Source organism: Vitis riparia, chromosome 1, assembly GCF_004353265.1.
Source record: "Vitis riparia cultivar Riparia Gloire de Montpellier isolate 1030 chromosome 1, EGFV_Vit.rip_1.0, whole genome shotgun sequence".
NCBI lineage: Eukaryota > Viridiplantae > Streptophyta > Magnoliopsida > Vitales > Vitaceae > Vitis > Vitis riparia.
In genome coordinates this window covers 12,789,551-12,810,561 of record NC_048431.1, presented here as the reverse complement: position 1 = coordinate 12,810,561, position 21,011 = coordinate 12,789,551, and the positions used below count along the sequence as shown (strand labels likewise).

Genomic DNA, 21,011 nt, shown 5'->3' with positions numbered 1-21,011 from the left:
ATATTAAGTTTGTGTTAAAATCAACAGATAGCTTTGAGCTACAAGTGAGACCTTAGTAGTCCTATTTCATACGAATTAGGTCATTGTTGGTGGAGATTGGTGGCAACAAGTATCCTTAATAAAGGCACCATGATATCTTATAGAATTGAGACAACATGTTTCATTGAGTGATCCAAAGGACATATGATCATAAAATTTATGACTATAGTAATTCCTTTAGTGAAATTTGACATATACTCCTTGGAGTTAAAGTATGCTAGTTGATCACATAATAAGTGGATTTATAATTGAATGATTGAAAAGGTAATCTTGATGGGTTAATATCACTACCTTGTTAGATTACAGATGCTACTTCATGAGGAATCTACATGCAATAAATAGTACGTTATAAACCCGAGCTTTGTCTCATTATAATTTCACAAGATATTGAAGTATAGTTGACTTTTTTTTAGTGGAGTGTTGAGTCAAATTCAGAATTGGATTCTAAGAGAGTTTAGTATTTTCTTATGGTCCTAGTGGTCTCGGTTTGAGCTCCTAATTCATGGTGGTACACGTTTTAAGGGTATTTTGGGTATGTAATTCATAAGTGTCCATGAAGGCATTTTGACAAAGTTACAATAGATCTTATGAATTGATTTTCTAGAATGAGTTAATTAATTAATTGGAGCCCATTAAAGCTAATTAATTAATTAGGAACCAAGTGGGTTGGATTAGGTGACCCAACCCTAATTTGGGCTCAAGTCACTTAAACTCATAAAGAAGCTTATATAAACCCTTTTAGGGGTTAGAGTTTCAATATTCCTATTCAATTTTTTTAAAAAAAAAAAATTCTAGAGAGAAAAACTCTAGTCACCCTCAAGAAGACAAAGAGAAGTTTACCCTTCTTTTGTGCCAAGATTCATGAAGGAAGAAATCGGGTGAAAGACTCTTAGGTAGATGAGTTCTATGACGCCTACGACATTTCTTCATATTGGATTTGATTTGGGAACATCCAAATTACAGGTTTAAGCTTTCTATTTCTAGATCTTTGTTCATAAATGGTTTTTGATGCCATATGTTTCCATTGAGATAGATTTAGATAAGCCTATGATAGACACATGCACCCTATGAGATCCAAGGCCAAGGAATGGAACCATCTAACATTCCCAACAACTCTAAAAACTAAGAAGAATTATATAGACTCATAATTGGACTTAAGTGACTAGGGTCTAACTTATGGGCTTGAGTCACTTGATCTAGTATAATGAGTCTTATTTAACTAATTAGCCCAAAGGACTTTAATTAATTAAATAGTTCAAAAGAAAAACCCATTAGCCATTTAATTATAAGTATTTGTGCAACCTTATGATTATACAAATGTACCCTTATGCACACTTACAATTAAGTATTAAAAAACTCTCTCAACATAAGTACCACCAACAAGTGTGAACTTAAGAGGGGACCATTAGGATCCATAGGAAAATATTGGTTCCCTCATAATCAAATTTTAAAGTCGACTTAACACTCTAATAAAGAGATATAATTACACTCTAATATGCTATGATATTAGATCGAGATACAAAACACAATTTTGTGACCTACTATCCATTACATTCAAGTTCTCCATGAATTGATGTTTATAATCCAACAAAGTAGTAACTATCAATCTTTCAAGATTATCTCTCGATCCTTGAGTCTTAAATCGTCCTATATCATGATCAACTTATGTATTTTTGTTTACAAATGTTATATGTCAAATTTCATTACAAGAATCGTTATAGTCATAAACTACATGATCATGAATCCTTAAGATCATCTAAAGGGGACATGTTGTTTCAAACCTATGAGATATTATGATACTTCTACTAAGAATATTTGTTGTCACCTACCTAAACCATAAATCATCTAATCTATAAGGAATGTGTGATCCTTTTGGGGTTTTATCGATATGTCAAAGCAATAGATGACCTTAAGATTAGCCCAATATTCTCTTAAGGTTGAAAACTCATGCAACATAGTAGTTTGGAGAAGTCATAACAACCAGATAGCCATCAATCATACTCTTGATAAGTCTTATTCAATATGTAACCATACACACTAGTACACTAACCATGGGGAACACATTCTAATGACAAAGATAAGGCATCTCATCAATTAGGAGGTAATGCATTATGACTTTTGATCGTTACACAATTAACTTAGACATGAAGTAGTTGAATCACCTAAAGTGATCTTACTTACTTGGTCTAAAGGCTAAACATAAAGGTATGTTAATCAATGCATTAGAATAACCTTTTGAGGTTTAAGGCAAGTTGATTAATTAGAGAGGGTGTTTACTTTATTAAGAAGAATCATGACCTGCCTAAAGTAGGCTTAATCCTTACGATACTACAATGCCTTGCATAGACACATGTAGTTTGGTAGCACTATATTTTTGCTAAATTAATTACCATATTGCCTTGAATACTTAATTTCCTTTATTAATGCATGAAATTTTTATTTGTCATAGACATCATGTTTTTAACCCGATCACCTCTATTCTTACATTTGATTGGACTTAGTTATAAACTAAAAAATGATTTGGATATAATATTATTTTCATAAACGCTAATTTTAGGTAGAGCTGTTATTTTCTTTAAACAAACCTAGTAAAAAGAAAGAGAAACATATCAAAGGTGGCATAAGACAAATCAAAAGACCAAGTGTCTCATACTTGAGTCTTTGGATAATGTGTCATAGTAGCAACACATGCCTATTGTCATGGTCTATGATATTCTCTTTAAAGTTGTAAGGATTATTTGGTGATAAAGGCAACAAGTTGCCTTTAAGACTATAATGAACGACAAGTTTCATATGATTTTAGAGATCTTACTAGATTATTTTGGGATGACTAAGTGGATTCTCAAATATTAAAAGGGTATTCATATGGAAGTCTAAGGTTCTTCAAGATCTTCTACCAAAAAGAAGAAGAATACCAAATAAAGAAGTTCAAGAAAATGAATGAAAGACAAGCTCATAGGTAAGGATTCCTATGCAAACTTTATTAGGATATTGAAAAAAGAATGTCCTCGCCACCTAATGACAAACAAATAGACATCATATTCTCACTATAGAAAGTATAGTGGTGGATATCACCAACCATTATGGATAGATTATAAGTCCACTATTTATAATTAATTACATGGTTTTCAACAAGAGAGAATTTTGCATGATAGAGATGTACTTACCTTAGCTTCAATTGCAAGGTTAGTTGTACAGGCCGATAGGAGGATCTGTCTCATTTTAGGTGTGACTCCATTTTCATTCTTCATGTTGTTGAAAATGATCAAGTCTCACTAAACAGAAATATACCTAGCACTAATCAAACATGCTCGTGGCATCTATGCCTAGGTAATTGATGAGAACTCAAATTATACACTAGCATAGCTCTCAAATAGCTAATTTTACTATGTTTGAGGCACTCATGAAAGACTTTTTCCTTTAGTTTGTTGCTAATACCTCGGAAAAATTCATTTTAATGTGTTTTATGAAAATTTTACGAGACTAAGGGGGCGTTTTGTGCACTTTCAACACTTCATGAACGGAGAATAGATAAGTAACTTAAGTCCATCATGGGCTCAAGTCACTCAACCTAACTTAAAAAGGTTTCTAATTGATTAATTAATCAATTAACCCAGTCCAGAGATACAACTCACTTACTTTTGTGCAACCTTGTGTAATTACTAAAACGCCTTTATGCACACAAGTGAATACAAAACTCATCCAACCCTCATAAACTGTGTTATCAAGGAATATAAGTACAAGTGGGGACCAATGGGACCCATAAGATAGTACTTGCTCCTTCAAAATCCAATTTTGAAATTGGCTTAACATTTTACTACAAAGAGTTAAGTGCTCAAGGTCATGACTTGCTATATATCCATTGTATATAATCTCCTCATGAACTAGTAATTCATAGTCTAACAAAGTAAAAGCTATCAGGCTTTCAAGACTATATTTACCATCATTGAGTTACAAATCCTCCTATTATGTGATCAAATGACATACTCTAGCTCACTAACAGCATATGTCAAATTCTATTAAGGAAATTACTATGGGCCCATAGATTTCATGATCACACATTCTTAGGATCACCCAATAGGACACACTATCTAAAACTCCATAGGATATAATGGGACCTCTATTGAGAATACTTGTCGCTACCAACTTTCATAGACACTAACCTAATCTATAAGGAATATATGATCACTTTAGGATTTCAACCATAGGTCAAAGTCTACTCGATATTCTTGTGACTCATCATAAGTTTTATTCAATTATAAGACACACTAGTCCACTCACCATGGGAACCAACCCATCATGATGGCCAAGACCAATAATTCCTCAAATTAAGAGGTGGTGCATTATAACCTCAAATGGATTGCTTAAGTGTATGAAATGGTTGTGAACAAATCATTTACTTACAAAGAACCCATGACTTAGATCTTCCATGCAATTCTTAATGCATCCAAGTCATATACAATGCAAGAGATGCTAGGCTAGAATACTCATAAAGTATGATGTATGAAATAAGGATAGATCAAAGTGAAACTGGAATATCATTAAATTAATAATGAATTCTAAATTTGTTACATCATGTCATACTTTTGAGGACTTTATCCTAACACTAAGGAGAAAGAGTGCATGTAGGCAATACTCTATGCATAAACAAGGTAGCCTTATGTATGTGATATTATTTACTAGACTGGATATTTAAACTATCAAACATATACTCAAGTATCTTAAGAGAACGATGGATTATATGTTTATGATCTAGGGTGATGAGTTAGTACCCATTGGGTATAGAAATTCATACTTTTAGTCTAATAAAGATTTAAATAAGTGTGAAGCAATCTTGCATTGCTAACTCTAGTATGGAAGTTGAGTGCATTACAATTTCCAAAGAAACAAAGGAAGTCATTTAGCTTAGGAATTTCCTCATGAGACTTGGGGAAGTGCCCTTGGTTGTACATCCCATGACACTCTTTTGTGATAATAGTAAGGTAGTGACATAATCTAAAGAACCAAGAAACCACTATAAGAGTAAGCACATTGAGAGAAAGTACCATTGAATACCTCGATTAGTTCAAATGAGTGATGTAGCAATGGCGAAGATACCTTCTATGGAGAACATGGTAGATCCCTTTATGAAGACCTAGTTAAGGAAAGTCTTTGATGGTCATAGGGATAACATAAATGTTAGATGTGTTCCCATTATGCTTTGAGTGCTAGTGGGAGATTGTTAGGATAAAGCCCTTAAAAGCATAACATGATGTAACATTTATTGAATTTATTATTTATTTAATAAGATTTCAGTTTCGTATTTGTTTGTATCATATTCCATGCATTACATTTTATGAGAATTTTGACCTTGAATCTTTTGCATTATACATGACTAAGGTACATTAGGAATTGGATGGAAGATCCAAGTCATAGATTCCTTGCAATTAGATGATTTGTTCACAATCGATTCATGTGCTCAAATAATCCATTTAAGGTTGTAATATACTACTTCCTAATTAGATGAATGAGTGGTCTTGGTCATCAAGATAGGTTCCCATGGTGAGTGTATTAGCGTGTACGATTACACATTAGACAAGACCTACCATGAGTTATGATGTAAGGCTATTGGATAGTTATGAGTTCATCAAGCTACTATACTATATGGTCTATCAACCATGTGAGAATTACCAAGCTTATGCCAAAGTTTGCAGTGGCTTTAACCTGTGAGTGAGATCCTAAAGTGATCATATATTCCCTATGGATTAAGTCATTATTGATGAAAACCAATAACAATAAGCATTCTTAATAAAGGCACGATGATATCTCATAGAGCTTAAGATAGTGTGTCAATTTGGGTGATCCTAAGAATGTGGGTTTAAGAAATCTATGGTTGTAGTTTTTTCTTGATTGGAACTTGACATGTGCTATTTTTTAGTTGAGATATGTTATTTGACCACACAATAGGAAAATTTATAACTCAAGGATGAGAGAGGTAATCTTGAGAGATTAATAACATTCACCTTGTTAAATTTCAAATGTTAGTTTATGGAGAGATTGAATATAATGGATAGTAAGTCATAGAGCCGAGCACTCACGTCTCATTGTTATATGCATAAGGTATTGAAGTATAATTGGTTCTCTGTAGTGAGATATTGAGTCAACTTCAGAAATAGATTCTAAGGAAGCTAGTATTTTCTTATGGGTTCCAATAATGTTCACTCAAAACTCATATTCCTTGATGACATAGTTTAGGAAGGTTAGATTGGTTCTTCATTCACTTATGTGCATAACGGTATTTTGGTAATTATAAAAAGTTATATAAGAATTAGTGAACGGTCTCTCTAGACTGAGCTAATTAATTAATTAGAGCATATTTAGGCTAGTTAATCAATTAACACCCTTTTTAGGCTAGGTTAAGTAACTTAAGCCCATGGTATACTCAAGTCACTTAAGTTCATATGAAGCCTATAAATACACTTATTAGGCATTGGAGTTTCACTTTGGCCAGTTTTGCTTCTTGTGCATTAGAAAGAGAAAAAAAGAACCCTACCCTCTACCCTCTTGAGATCTCTACCATCTTAGTACTAAGCTTCAAGGATGAGTCATTAGGTGAAAGACTTTTTTTAAAAAAAATCAAAATATTTTTTTAAAAAAATTAATTTATTTTTTAAATAATAATTGATTTTACTGATTTTATTAAATAAGTAAAATGGAACTTTAACTTATGACTCCAATCTCCACCACATATAATCGGTTATTATAACCATATTTGATAACTATTTTCGAAAACATTTTTTTATGATACTTTTCAAAATTTGTTGTTTGATGTTTTGTAAAACAAATATATGTTTGGAACCTAAAATGTTTTTAAGATGTTTTTATATTTTTAAATATATTTTAAATATAATTTATTTATGTGTAATATTTTATTTTTAATCATTCTTTATATTTGTATAATGATTTAAAATAATGTTCAAAAAAACAAGTAAAGAAAATTTAAAATAATTAAAAAAAAAAAATGTTCTCTGAGCACCATGTTTTATGTTCTTAGGAAAAAAAAAAACTATTTTCGAAAAGTTATGGACAGATCACACTTTTTTTTTCCTTTCCATATGCCACAAGCATACTACTTTTCAATAGAAGGATACTCCTCAATGGGGCCTACCCTATTGAATGGCCTAACAGAGTAATTGATTCCACTAGCCAAAAGGAAAGACCTTGACTAGTTACTTCTAGCAATTTAGAATTGTCTCTTTTAGAATATTATGAATAATAATTAAAAATATAAAAAGATATTTTTAAAACTTTTGCATTGTATAAAAGTATGTAGTATCTTTATCAAATAAATAAATAAATAAATTATTTTTCATACTTCAGTTCTTAAATATAATTTTATTGAGAATTATTTTTAAGAACCGATCTTAAAAATCCTTTTTTGAGAATCATTTTCTAAACCATTTGCAAACAATCCCTAAGTTGCTCAACCCCACACCAAGAGTCAAAAAAGTGCCCCATGATCCTGAATGCAGATCAAATTTATTAGGCCAGACTTTAGAATTGGGAAGCTATCAGTCATATTTTAATGAGGGCGTTGGGAAAGGAATGGAATGTTGTTTGGGACCATGCATTGAATTTGTGAGCCCAAGCCTATACCCAAAAATGAGGAAGAGAGTCAATTCTTGAACCACCTTTTAAATAAGCGGTGGCCCAAGGTCACTGTTATTTGTTTGAAATCTAATCTCAAAGAGCGAAAAAGACCAAATCCAATTCGTTTATGAATAGACCAAAAATCAAGCCCAAATATTCAGTATGTTTATACATATAAGTAACATATATTAAAGATTATTACCTCACTTCTTGTAGTGCAGAATATGGTTTTTATGGCTCTATCTCTTAACCTGTTTGAGTGGCTGCCATTTATTTGAGATGATCAGATTCGGATTGTACATTAATTGAGAATCTTTTCAGAGACATTTGGATCGTCCTACTCTTCTCATGAGCTATGCTTGATGGGGAATCAATCGACAATTCCACAGATAACCATATGAGGATAGCGGAAAAGGAGGCAATCGTGTGTGAATAATGGGCTTGTGAAGTAATATCAACAAGCACAGGTAGATGAGCCATAAATGCATTTGAATAGAAATTAGAATACATCCACATCCATTTCAGAAGGAGATGAAGTTGCGCAGAAATTATAGGCGGAAAAAACTTTGGTATGAGAACTAGGAGTCCATGACAAGACTGGGTATGGTGTAATTACGAGGGTTAGGTATCTGCATCTTTGTCATGGACCACCTTGAATAGATAGCACTGAATGCTTTCGGGCCTTCAGGCTATGATGCATCGGAATCCCCAAAGAATAAATAAACCTATAATTTTTTACAGAGCGACTAAAATAGACATGTTTGTCTCTGGAAAACAAATAGATGGTTAAAGTGAGTCCGTCATAAGGAAATAACAAATAGATGAATGCAGCTACCCTTTAGCTTTTCCAAAAAGGATGCTAAAACACCTCTTCCTGGATAACATCCGAGTGCCTTTCCCAGGAGTCACAACCTGTAATTGTAAGCCCCTCAGCCTTCCTAAATTTCAAAATAATCATTGTATTCATGTGAGAAAAAAATTGTGCCTCCGGGTACCAATGGCTCAATACATCAGTTCCAAGGCTCTCTTAAAAATAACTAAATTTCAGAATTTCAACATTTCATGACTCGATTTCCCTGAAGGGGCACACAGAAATCGGTATGGACAATATATCTCTAACAATTTGTCTAGCATAAACAGAGGCAAGAATTTGCTCCCTTAATACCTTGGATGGAACGCTAGATAGCTTTGGATCCATAATCAATCAAAGCTTGATGTATGCAAACAATGGGTAGGTGAGAGGCTACTCTCCTCCCTCCATTTGTTCTTCCTATGAATTAGCTGTCTAAATTCCAATCAATCTCTCATAACACATTCAGGTGAATGATCTTGCTTTATTCAAGTGGTTCTCTTATGGCAGCATATCGTGGACATAAATCAAAACCAGCTAAATAAACACAATAGCCCTGGCTGGCCTGGTGTTAAACCACCAGGATATATGCAGTTCAAATTGCACCAGCTATGACTACAGTCTGTCCATGAACAGAGGCCACCAAGCAAAATTTTATTCAGTGTCAAAGCATTATATCTGCATCATGTTTTCCTAACAGGAATCAACAAAGTATTTGATTCACAGGAAGGCCAGAGCACACAGTAGAAAAGTAAATCCTGAAATTGCTGGCAAAGCTCATAAATCCTAAATCCATCCACCCAAAAGGAACATAGTGTTATCATGGTACATGGTTAATCAATTCCATTATTCAGCCAAAAAAAAAATAATCATATAGTAAAAAACAAAAAAGTAGGAGTACAACATATATACATACAGAGAACATAAGTATGTGGCACACCGAGGAAGAGTTCTGATACTCTGATATCATTATGTACCAATAATCGATATCCATATTGTATTTAGTTGTCTTTGAATTCTTTAGTAGGTCGTGCTTCAAGGCCCCCACCTGCTCTCTTCTCTAGTGAATAAGGCATATAAGTTCCAAGAATTTTATCCCACATAACAAAGAATGGCTGTGAGAAGTTGTATTTGCTGCCATAGAGTTGATGGTGGATATCATGATAAGCAGAATTGTTTCGAAAGAACAGATGGAAAAGGTTACCAGGAAGCCACAGTCCACAATGATCATCTACAGTCTTGATGGTGGCAAAAGAGAAGAAAAATATGGAGGCTCGGGGAGACATACCAGAGAGGAGGAAAGATAATGCCCCACCGATGGTGTCAAGGAGAAGCCCCTCCAAGGGGTGGTTGTACAGAGCTCCAAATGCATAAGGGACAACAAGCCGATGATGCTGGGAATGGATATGTCGATATAAAAATTTGTTATGGTGCATGTACCTATGCATAAAATATTGCCATGTATCCAAAACAAACATTGCAATGAAGAACTGTCTAGCTAGAACAATGAGGGAAGGCTTTGGACCTGCAGCAGCCCCACTATCATCTCCTGTGACCTACACACAGAAACAAGTCCTTAATAACAAGCATACATGTCATATATACTGGAAAAGATAAAACATTTTTTTCCTTCATAATCCTAATATATATATAAAAGTAACTGTTGAAACTTGACTCACTATCTGCAATGAAAAAATCAGGGAAGAAGTGATATCCATCACGCATGAGAGACGTACAACAAAAATAACAACAAATAACAAATGAATAAACAAATATTCAAGGACCCAAGAAAATTGACCTACTAAGATGATGAAAGTCATCATTCCTAGATAAGTATTTCTAAATAGTTTGCCTAACATTTTCAAACACACTGAAAAGATCATGATAAAGTATATATTGCATTTATTTGACTCCAATTTGTAAATGAAGTATATGCATGCAACCCAGATATAAACCATGTCTTTCAATACCCCAGCTATGATAACCATTATATATATTCCTAGTAAGCAAACTAATAACAAGAAATAACAATTTATTTAAAAAACCAATAAACATATTCCTGGCAAGTAAACTAGGACGTAGAAACAACAATCCAAGTAAAGAACCAACAAAATCAATGATCACTTCCATGTAGGCTTTTTTTTTTCCTTCCCTTTTTTGTTCTTTTCCTTGTCCACTTTCATGCCGGTTTCATCCATTACAGCTGGATAGAACAATCTAATAATGTCTATCCATTCACCAATTACAAGCACACACAAAAAGGAGTGAAGAACAAGAAATAGGAAAGAAAATAATGAAACAGTCAGCGGCATATCATTTAAGAAACATTATCCATTTTATAACTGCATGAATCAAAAGATGAGATGCATATGGAATTGAAGTTTTCATGTTCCAAAGAAACCTACACATGTTAACTTAAGGATTACACCCTACTCCCAATTGAATAAGAAAATCTTCCACAAAATAATTATGCTCTGAGAAGTGTTTTCTAAAGCAATTTTGAAAAACAATTTTTGAGAACAATTTTCTATGTTTTTAAATTTGTTTTAAAAATAACTTCTATATGTAGCGCTTTTTTTTTTTAATCATTTTCTATATTTGTATAATTATTTTTTAAAATATCCCTTAAAAAGAAGTGAAAACAATTGAGAACAAATAAAAGATATTCTCTGAAAAATCCTGTTTTCTATTTTTAAAAATAAAAACTATTTTATGTTTTTTGATTATTAAACAGTTTCCTATTTTTTTGTCTAAAGAAGAGAACATTGTTTTGGAAAACAGTATCCAAACAAGGCCTTAATGTTGTTTCTACAACTAGTTTGCCCTCAATTTGTTAGTGTTCTAAAATCTATTTCTTACCAATATTTGTCTATACCTATAAATCATTATAACTTAAGTTGCATAATATATAGTATGCGCAAGCAAGCAAAGCACACCAAATTGTTCAATGTGATTTTGATATGTGAAACTTTATGGCGAATCCTTTTTTTGCAAAGAACCACGTAGGGTAGAATCCATACGGTAACAACTTCATAAGCATGTTCTACACATTAAGAATCTGCACAGCTGCGCTGCTATAGTGGGATTTTTACTGTACATTCTATTCTTGTGGTAGAACTTGCATTCCAACCCAAGATAATGAATGCAAGGGTCATCAAATTGCAAAATTTACAACTCTTTTCTTTTAGTAAATAAAATAAAAGATACTCCTAAATTCTCCGAAGTAAAGGTTCCAAGATTTGGAAAAGCCCTTTAGCACTCACTCCACAAAAGAATCTAATATCTAAAATGACGAGATCCATTGGGGGAAGTTAAAACCTTCATCTAGGATATCTAAACCTTATAGTTACCGCTCTTTGTCTGTGGGAGGATTCTGTTAAGTGATATGTTTAGTCATTGGAAAATGCGAGGGAACACGCAAGGAAAAGAAACTAGAGAAGAAAAGTAAAAGGGAAAAAAAAGTAAAGAAAAATAAAAAATAGATTTAAAATCAATAAATTATTTCTATATATTGTTCCAAACTCATTTCACTTCTTTTAACTTTTTTATATAAAGATTAAACAATTTGAAAATTCTTTTTTACTAATTTTAATTATATTTGATTTTTTTTATATTTTCCATGGAATGAGAAAATCATTTTTCTATTTCCTTAGCACTTTTTTCCTTTCTTTAGAACTTTCCGAGAACCACATAACCAAATGGAATCAGAGATTTGGAAATGAAATTCGGATATAAAATGGCAAGTAAAGTTTTATTGTCAATTAAAAGATTTTCTAAATCCCTTCTTTTGAGTGATCGGAAAAACTATGCAGAGAAGATCACTAGCAGAAGAAAAGCACCATGGGAGAAGCTAACAGTCCTACTTATCTAATGCAGACAAAATTTAAATCCTAGGAAAATTTAGGCTGTGCTTGTTTCAACAGATTATAATCCTAAAGTAAATTTCCGCAAAAATTATTTCCTTCGAAATCTCAATTACAACTTATTTATCTTTTAGAATAAACAGCTTTACACCTTTCCAGATTCTCAGAGAAAATCATTTTTTTGCTTCAGAACAAACAAATCCAAAGGAAAACAGCGGTTACACTAAATATATATATATATATCGTGGATAAACCCTAAAAACACATGATAGAAAACAATAAGGCAATAACAGCCATGTCCCCAATAATCCACGCAAAACATTAAAAGGCGTTTATAAATAAGAACTTCTGAAAATGAAAAAAAATGAGAACTTTTGAGATACTTACAGTGAACAATAGAATCGCAACCACAGCCTGAATGACCTGTTGGAGGATAACACCTTTAACCACAGTGGCCTTTGAAACCAAATTCTTGTCCTCCTCTTCTTTCTTTGAATGCAATCGGTAATTCTCCAACGACCCTAATGGAATATAGATACCAGAGTAAACCCAATAAACCAAAATTGGCACAAAAGCACCCAGCAGTTCATCTGAAACCTCAAAACCCATATTCCAGAATTAAAAACCAAAAAGGAAATTTGAAGGTTGGGCCTAGGGTTTCGATAAATTGGGCACAGCGGGCAAGAGTTGCATGAAACCCTTATACTAGAATTGGCACAAAAATACACGATCAAGAAGGATTTTGAAATGAACACATTACTAGATGGGAGATATGATCATATAGGGATCGGGAGACACGCGACGTTCTTAGGGGTAGAGAATATTACAAGAGAGTCGTTGAAAACGAAGCAGCAACGATGTGGAGACGTGGAAAAATCAAACGGTTTCCTTTTCCAGGAAAAATAGTGGATGGGCCTGGGGGAACTGATACGCTGCGGGCGGTTCTATATACACCTGCTCTTGCTTGTGTTGGATTGTTTAGAGTGGAGCGGTTTTGATTGGCTGTGATGGGCCTAAAAAGGACAAAAAGAGTATAGGACTGGCTGCAGAGGATTTATTCCTTTGACTCTGGTCAATGAGCGCCGATTTTGACCGGTTTGGGATGTATCTTGGAGCACCGTCGAATTGCGTTTGTCAGTAATAGGGATACCGTGGATAGAAGCGAGTGGTTTCGTATGACATGTCAGGCCGCACTCTAAGATGCTCGATGGTAGGTTGTCTCGCTTTGACTTCTGAATTAAGCTAAATGGTACGTTACCCACCTACACAATATTTGGCTTCTTTTTTGTTTTCTCTGTTCGTGCCATTGAATTATTTTTATAAATCTTTTGACAGGAAACAATCCAATGGTTGGAGAGTTAGAAGAGGGCTCTATCTTCATCTTTTTAGGCAAATGATTAAAAGGTTTCTGTTGTAACAGTTGGCTTAATGTTTAAAGTTCTTTTGTTAATGTTTGTGCCTACTATTGAAGCTTGGGATTTATTTCATTTATTCTATATGATTATTATTATAATTATTATAATTATTGATCATTTTACAAATTTCAGGATATTAAAATTGAAGTGAAATTAGCAATACATATAAAATCTTTGGTATAAGTCATATCTCATCTACTTGGTTTTGTGGAGTATTTATTATATATGGAGAGTTAAAAGGAAGTTTGATGATTGTAGGTTGACTTTAATAATACTTTGGAATGGATTGTGAAAGAGATGAAGAACATGGCCAAAATAATACTTTGGAACAAAAAAATAATGGGAATAGTGCTCTCCCAAAATATTTATCATTCTAGTTTTTTTAACCCGGTGATCATCCACGTGACCATTTTTTTTTAGTGTAAAAAATTATAATTAATTATTATGGTTTTAAAGTTTTTCTAATAATCATAAAATTATATTTTATAACTATGATTTTAAAAATATCCTTAAAATCACAGTTTGTAACTATGGTTTTATAATTTTCTTTAGCAATATAATTATTATTGCGATTTTAAAATTTTCTTTAAAATTACAGTTATTAATGTGGTTTTAAAAATATTTTAAAATTTTTCTTTAAAATCACAATTAGTAATTATGGTTTCAAAAATATACTAAAAACCACATTTAGAAACTATGGTTTTGTAATTTTCTTTAAAACCACAATTGGTATTGTGATTTTAAAATTTTTTAAAAAACCACAATTACTAACTATAGATTTTAAAATTATCCTTAATAAAAATTTTCTTTAGAACTAAAGTGATTGTGGTTTTAAAATTATTCATTTAAAAAAAAAATTCAAATTTTCCTTGAAAATTTTTTGAAAATGATTTCACCTACATGTACTCCCATAAAATTTTATATATTTATGGTAAATAAAATATTTATTTTTTTTTATGAATTTTATCACATGAATTGAAGAAAAATATTTTCTCGTGTTAATTTATTGTTTATATTATTTTAAATTTTCATATGAAAATTAGAACCAATAATTATGATTTTAGGTTTTTCCTCATTAAGTGTGATTTTAACTTATGTCTTGGTTGAAATGTATAATTTTTTAATTATACAAAAGAAAAATTGGTTATGGTTGTAACCATTTGTTTAGTTAAAATTTCTTCATTTAGGCCTTGGGATGCATTTGAGGCTTATTTGTTTGAATTATCAAGAAAACGGGTGAATATCATAACATTACTAATTTGAATTGGCATTTTATATAAACTAAAATGTGTCAACCAAACTATGATAGTTCTATAAACATGAAAAAAGTTCTCGATGTGTGCCACATGATGGAATCTTTCTCTTTCACTATGAACATTTATGGTAGACAACCATATTTGTTGGATTCATATGTGCTATCTAAAAAGTCTCCATCTCTATAGACTGTGATGTGTCATCTACATGAGTTGTCGAGTAAGATGAAAATGATGGAGGTAGAACTTGACGTACACGTGGAGTTTGATGTCCTTTAGGTACCCGTACATGTAATCGTGTAGCATGAGATGTCTCCTCAAGAAAAGGTGAAGGTGCAATGGACTCTGTAACAGGTGGGGGTGCATCCAATGATGTAGATGACTTAGGTGGAGGTGGAGGTGAAGAGGTCAATATAGATGTAACATGAAGAGGGAAAGGTAAGTCTAATGATATAGATGGCTCAATAGGGGTAAAGGTAGATGGTATGGTAGTCTCGGGTTGAGGGGAAGGAGCTGGTATGGATATAAAGGGGAGAAAGTGGTGGCTCTAATGATGCAGATGACTGAAATAGATGAAGGGTAGTACCAAACTAGATGTCGGAGGTACATGACGTTGACTAGCTTGATGACCACCTATCCATCGACCTCTAATGGGTGGTACTTTAACAGGCGTAATCAATTATGGTGGTCTCATGGATGGCCTTGAAAATATGGATGACTCTTGTGTTAAGTGTACATGATAGTCCTCTCTGATAGCACGTAAAACATCAATAGCAATTCGATGAGTTTCCTCCAAATCATCTGAAATGGTCATTTGTGATACAACAATGATTAATATAAGAAAATGAAACATAAGGCATTTGCACATAATTTAAGTTTAACCTTCATTTAAAAATGGTTTTGTATCTCGAATAGTCTCACCAATAACTCAGTGGCAGAAATTGTACTATGAAACCTCATATGATCTCTATGCAAAGCAGGTGCGATTAAGCGTCACGTGATAAGTCGATACTGTTAGCCCAAGGGTTCTCCTAATCGGGTTTTGATGATAACAAATCATGGTTAAGTGACTAATTGGTTTAATGTTTAAGAATCTCATGTATAAACTCGAAAATTCATCAAAGGACCAAATGGATACAAGATCGAGACGCTTGGAAGACTTGTGATCATAGGAAACTAATGTAAGATGAATGCATGAGTGCACTTAGGATTTTCATACGTTTCATGCATCTTAGAAAACTCGGTTTATTCTTTAAAACGTCGATTTCATTAAAACCCAAGTTTTTAACTAATGTACCTTAGGCAAAATGTTTTATAATTGACTTAATAATTTACCTAAAGACCTTGCCTAAGTGTTAGAAAAGAAATGAATAAAAAAAAAAAGGTTTTCGAGGCCAAAAAGGCTCAATCGGTCGAGGCTATGGCCAACCGGTCAACCGGTTGAGGAACCGGTCGATCAGTCGAGGAAGGTCAAAAACCTTCTCTCTCTCCCAGTAGTCTTCTCTTCCCGGTCGAGGTGATTCCCTTACCGGTCGAGGTCCGATCGAGGACCGGTCGAGGTTTGGCTAAGGCAACGGTAACTTGTCATGCATTAAATGCTCCAATGACTAGTGAATCGGTCGACCCCTAGCTCGACCGGACGAGGTTACCTTTTGCTGTTTTTGACTCTCAAGCTTAGAAACCTATAAATTGAGAGCTCCACTTCATTTATTAAATAGAGAACACTTGCATTCAAAGCCCACCTACCTGTTCTTGATAAAAAAAAAAAAACTCTCATTTCTTTCATAGTGCATTAAATCACCACTTGCATATCCTTTAGTGCACTCTTGTTTGTCATCCTAGCTTTGTCTTGTATTTGAGCCATCTTTAAGTTAGGTTGAGTGATTATATCTTGTAACAATCTGAGTGTTAAAGCCTTCAAGAGGGTTGAATCTTGAAGAGGTTGTGTAAGAGCCCATTGGAGCCAGAATCCAAGTGTAAGAAGATTGGAAGTTTGGTTGAAGCTTCAAGTTAGTGGAACCCTCACTCGGTTAGGAGGTTGAGGAGAGTGGGCGTAGGCAAGGAAGTGTCGAACCACTATAAACCCGAGTTTGAATTCTCTAAACTCTATCTCTTTACTTTGCTTATATTTTGTTTAAATTTGTTGTGATTGAAAAGATTTTAAAAACCCAATTCACCCCCCCCCCCCCCTTTGGGTGTTTTTCTTAACTAAGCATAACCTTTGTTTTCTCAGATACCACTGCATATATGGGTTATAAAAATCCATGGTAGTAGTAACAAGTGGTGATGTCGCAATACTCTCAAAATGACTAGCCCAAGGTAAATATACTAAGCATGGAATGTCGCCTAATCATACTAATGTCGTCCTCACCTATCCACTAAATGTAGTTTCATATCTATCCAACAAGGTAGAGATATCCCCCGTCGCATACAAAACTAGTGTAAAACTCGCTTTAGTCTATGTCATTTGATAATATCAAAGCAAATAAAAGGTGACATAGTTCACTAAAAGTCTTGGTAAGCCGGACATATAGCTAAAAGATGTCCAATCAAATCAATTGTATATGACTCCCACAATAATTGTAATTAAAAAATAATAATAATTAGTCACATTGGTACAAATTGTTGCAAAGGTAATCTTATGCATCAATACTTTACCTGACCCTATGTCTAGGCATGCAATTGATCTTGATAGAATGTCAACACATGTGGTGATGAGTTATAAGCCCAAGACAGAGGTACTCTCCACTTATGGCCCCCAATGGATCGACTAGGAATACCTCATCTAGCAATAGATGATCATGTAAAGTCTACATATTTAAATGATTGATTTTATGAAAATGATATTATTTAAATCATTGATTTTACGAAAATGATATTAAAATTAGGGATAATTATGATTTATGACTTGTTAAAGCAAATAATGGATGTAAAGTCTACATATTCAGCATAATTAATATTTAGGATATGAGATATGAAAGACAAAAATACCCTTGAAGGAAATAGGGAATGTGAAAGTGTTTGTGGGTCCCATACTTCTCATTCTTTGACTTTTGTATAATTTTTTTTATCTTTCTCCCTCTTACCCATTCACTCCCCTTTTGATGTCCAAGTGTAACATTTGTTCCACCTCTTTAATTTATTTTCTAAAAATATTTTAATATTTTTTCATTTCTCTTTTCATTAAAAAATTTTCAAAAGAGAAAGCACAATAGACATGTTAATAGACTTTTACTTATATCTTTTTAATTTTTTTAATTTAATTCAATTTTTATATTTTATAATTGAATAAGTTATATTTTAAGTAAAAACTAATATTTTCTATATATTAAACTTATTTTTAGTTTCATTTCTCATTTTTTATTTTTTATTATTAATAATAAAACATTTTAGTAATGTTGTTACAAGTATTTAATGAAAGTTTCATAAAATATAATATTAATAATAAAATTTTTAAAATATAATTTTGATATGTTTAAAAGGGAGGACTATCTTTTTTTTTTTTTTTTTTTAGAATTTTTGCATTTATTTTAGATTTTTATACAATATATATTGTTATTATATGAAATAAAAATTCGTCTTGAAAAAAAAAACACAAATGGAAGTGAGACCCAACCATAGGGAAGATCCACAATTTTGTAAACAAACATAGCCAATACAAATGGAATTCACCGAAATAATAATAATAATAAAATGAGATTGTTTACTTCTAGTTGCACTATTTATTTAAGGGTAAAAAAATTAAAAGATATATTGGTAGGTAAGCATACATATATATATATATATATATTAACCATTAGGGTGAAAAAAAAATTAAATTTACAATGGTTTATCCCAAAATTCTATAGGCTCATACATATACATATTGATCATTAGCTTAAAGGTGGAGTAAACGAGAAAGCTTTTTTCATTGTTCACATAATGACTAAGCTCTATTCCACAAAAAATTACAATGCAAAAAGTCTTTGTATCAAACACTTAGGTCACTTCAAGATAAAATAATAAAGATTATCATTACAAGTATTCATAGTTTTCTTTAAATACAACTTTTTTCTAGTACAAATTATGTATAATATAACAACATATCATTTTCCCTTTAACTGCATTCTAGTTTGAAATATCAATATATATATATATATATATATATATATATCGGTACTTGAATTTTACGAATATATCGGAAATATCGGTAGATATTTTGATAAGATATATCGGAAATATCGGAGAAATATTGTTAGATATTTTAAACAAAATATCAATAGAACATAAATAGTTCAAAATTCATATGAAAATGTTTAGAAAACATAAAAATAAATAAATAAAATAAGTAAAAATACACTTATTAAAGTTTATTTTGTAAATGTAATTAACATAAATACAATTAAAGATAATATTTATCAAATTTTTATATAAAAAAAAATTAGTTTAAATTCCTTTAATATATTTATATTCATTTAGTTTAAAAATTAAAAAATAATTTTATTAAAACATATTTTATTAAATTTTAAATAAAAAATTAAATTTACTTATATAGAATATTTTATTTGAGATTTAATTTCTAAAATTTTATTACAAATATGTGGTGACAACTTTTTTTATTAACATTAATTTATTTAAATAATTAAAATTATTTTTATCTTATCAAATTAATTTTAATTTATAAAATATTAGGATTTCATTAATTTTTTTATATTGTAGCAATTTTTGAGCAAAATTATATTTTTAATATTTAAAATAAAAACATTTAAAATTAAAAGGATAAATAAAAAGTTATGAGTGAAGCGATAATAATCAAAATATGATTAATGAGATAAATATGAAAACTAGTTAAAAATAAAAGGATAATATAAAATAAAATAATAATCTAAATTTAAAATAAAATATAAATTAAAAAAATAAATACGTATTATTTTTATTAAAAAAACTTTTTAAAAAATAAGCAGTTTTTCCAAAAAAAATGGTGATAAATCAAAAAAATCGTAGATTTTCAGCAATTTTTTTAGACCACTTTTTACCCACATGCTAATGGTTCTTTTACACAACCTTCAAACTACTAGGCATTCAACTCATCATACCAAAATAATACTTATACAAAAAGGAACATAACAAAAATAGAGTGATCTTAACTTTTTAACAAATTCATAATAAAAGACAAAGTGGTCTCATACAAAGGATTTCAGTTTTCAATGAAAATCCAAATATGTTCATAAATAATACACAAATAAAGTGGTCACAAACAAGTATGAAACAACTGAAAACATTTTTTCTTCAACTATGTCAAAAAGTATTAACAACAAAACTAAAGTGCAAACCTTTTCAATGGAAATCAATAATAATCATATCAAACAACCCACCAAGAAAATAAATTAAAAATAAAAACATATCTTCAATATGACCAAAATAATATAAAAAAATTCAAAATAATAAATTTAAATAACATTTTACACCAAAAAAAAATGTAATTTCTTTCTCAAAACCTCCTTTAATATTTCAGATCTAATATCTTACATCTACATTGTTAAAATGATTAACTTTTCGTTTCTTCAATCCGATTTTTAAGTTATTTATTTATTTTTTCCATAAATTGACATATATATATATATATATATATATATATATATTGGTATTTGAAAAAAAAAATTTACCTTTAATGGATTTCTTGCTAGATTCACAAAAAAAAAAAAAAAAAAAAAAAAAACAAGTTTTGTGTAAATGATTTCAGACCATGACCTAAAATGCTAAACCTTTTTCCTCTTTCCTTTTTTTCTTCTACAACACCGATAAGCTGCAGGTAGGTTAAAAAAAAAAAAAAATTCTTTATTGTTGCTTTTCACTTATTAAGGATAGTCTTGACATTTAAACAAAATAAGGCTTTTGGAGGAATTATCATAATTTTATCTTACCCTTCACAATAATTATCAAATTTACCCACCCTCCTTAGTCATATTTTTCCTCGGCCTAC

The 21,011-nt window shown here is 31.4% G+C and overlaps 2 protein-coding genes across 2 annotated transcripts in view; one reads left to right on the top strand and one right to left on the bottom strand.

Moving 5' to 3' along the window:
- The window catches only part of LOC117920285, a 15,030-nt gene extending 5,722 nt beyond the window's left edge, over positions 1-9,308 (top strand). Inside the window, exon 6 of the mRNA XM_034837722.1 lies at positions 9,219-9,308. Within this exon, the coding sequence (XP_034693613.1) occupies positions 9,219-9,308 (90 nt within the window). The remainder of the gene's footprint in view (positions 1-9,218) is intronic.
- On the bottom strand, positions 9,218-13,272 carry LOC117924603 (sphinganine C4-monooxygenase 1-like). The gene is made up of 2 exons (XM_034843280.1): positions 12,769-13,272; positions 9,218-10,074 (listed from the first exon to the last, which is right to left on the bottom strand). Exons 1-2 carry the CDS (start codon positions 12,988-12,990, stop codon positions 9,520-9,522), a joined length of 777 nt encoding a protein of 258 aa, XP_034699171.1. The 5' UTR covers positions 12,991-13,272; the 3' UTR covers positions 9,218-9,519.
- Positions 13,273-21,011: the final 7,739 nt, after the last annotated feature.

Coding starts and splice junctions, on each gene's coding strand:
- LOC117924603 (XM_034843280.1), bottom strand. CDS start 12,990: ATGGGTTTTGAGGTTTCAGATGAACTGCTGGGTGCTTTTGTGCCAATT. Junction 10,075..12,768: donor TTGCGATTCTATTGTTCACT/GTAAGTATCTCA, acceptor TTCTGTGTGTAG/GTCACAGGAGATGATAGTGG.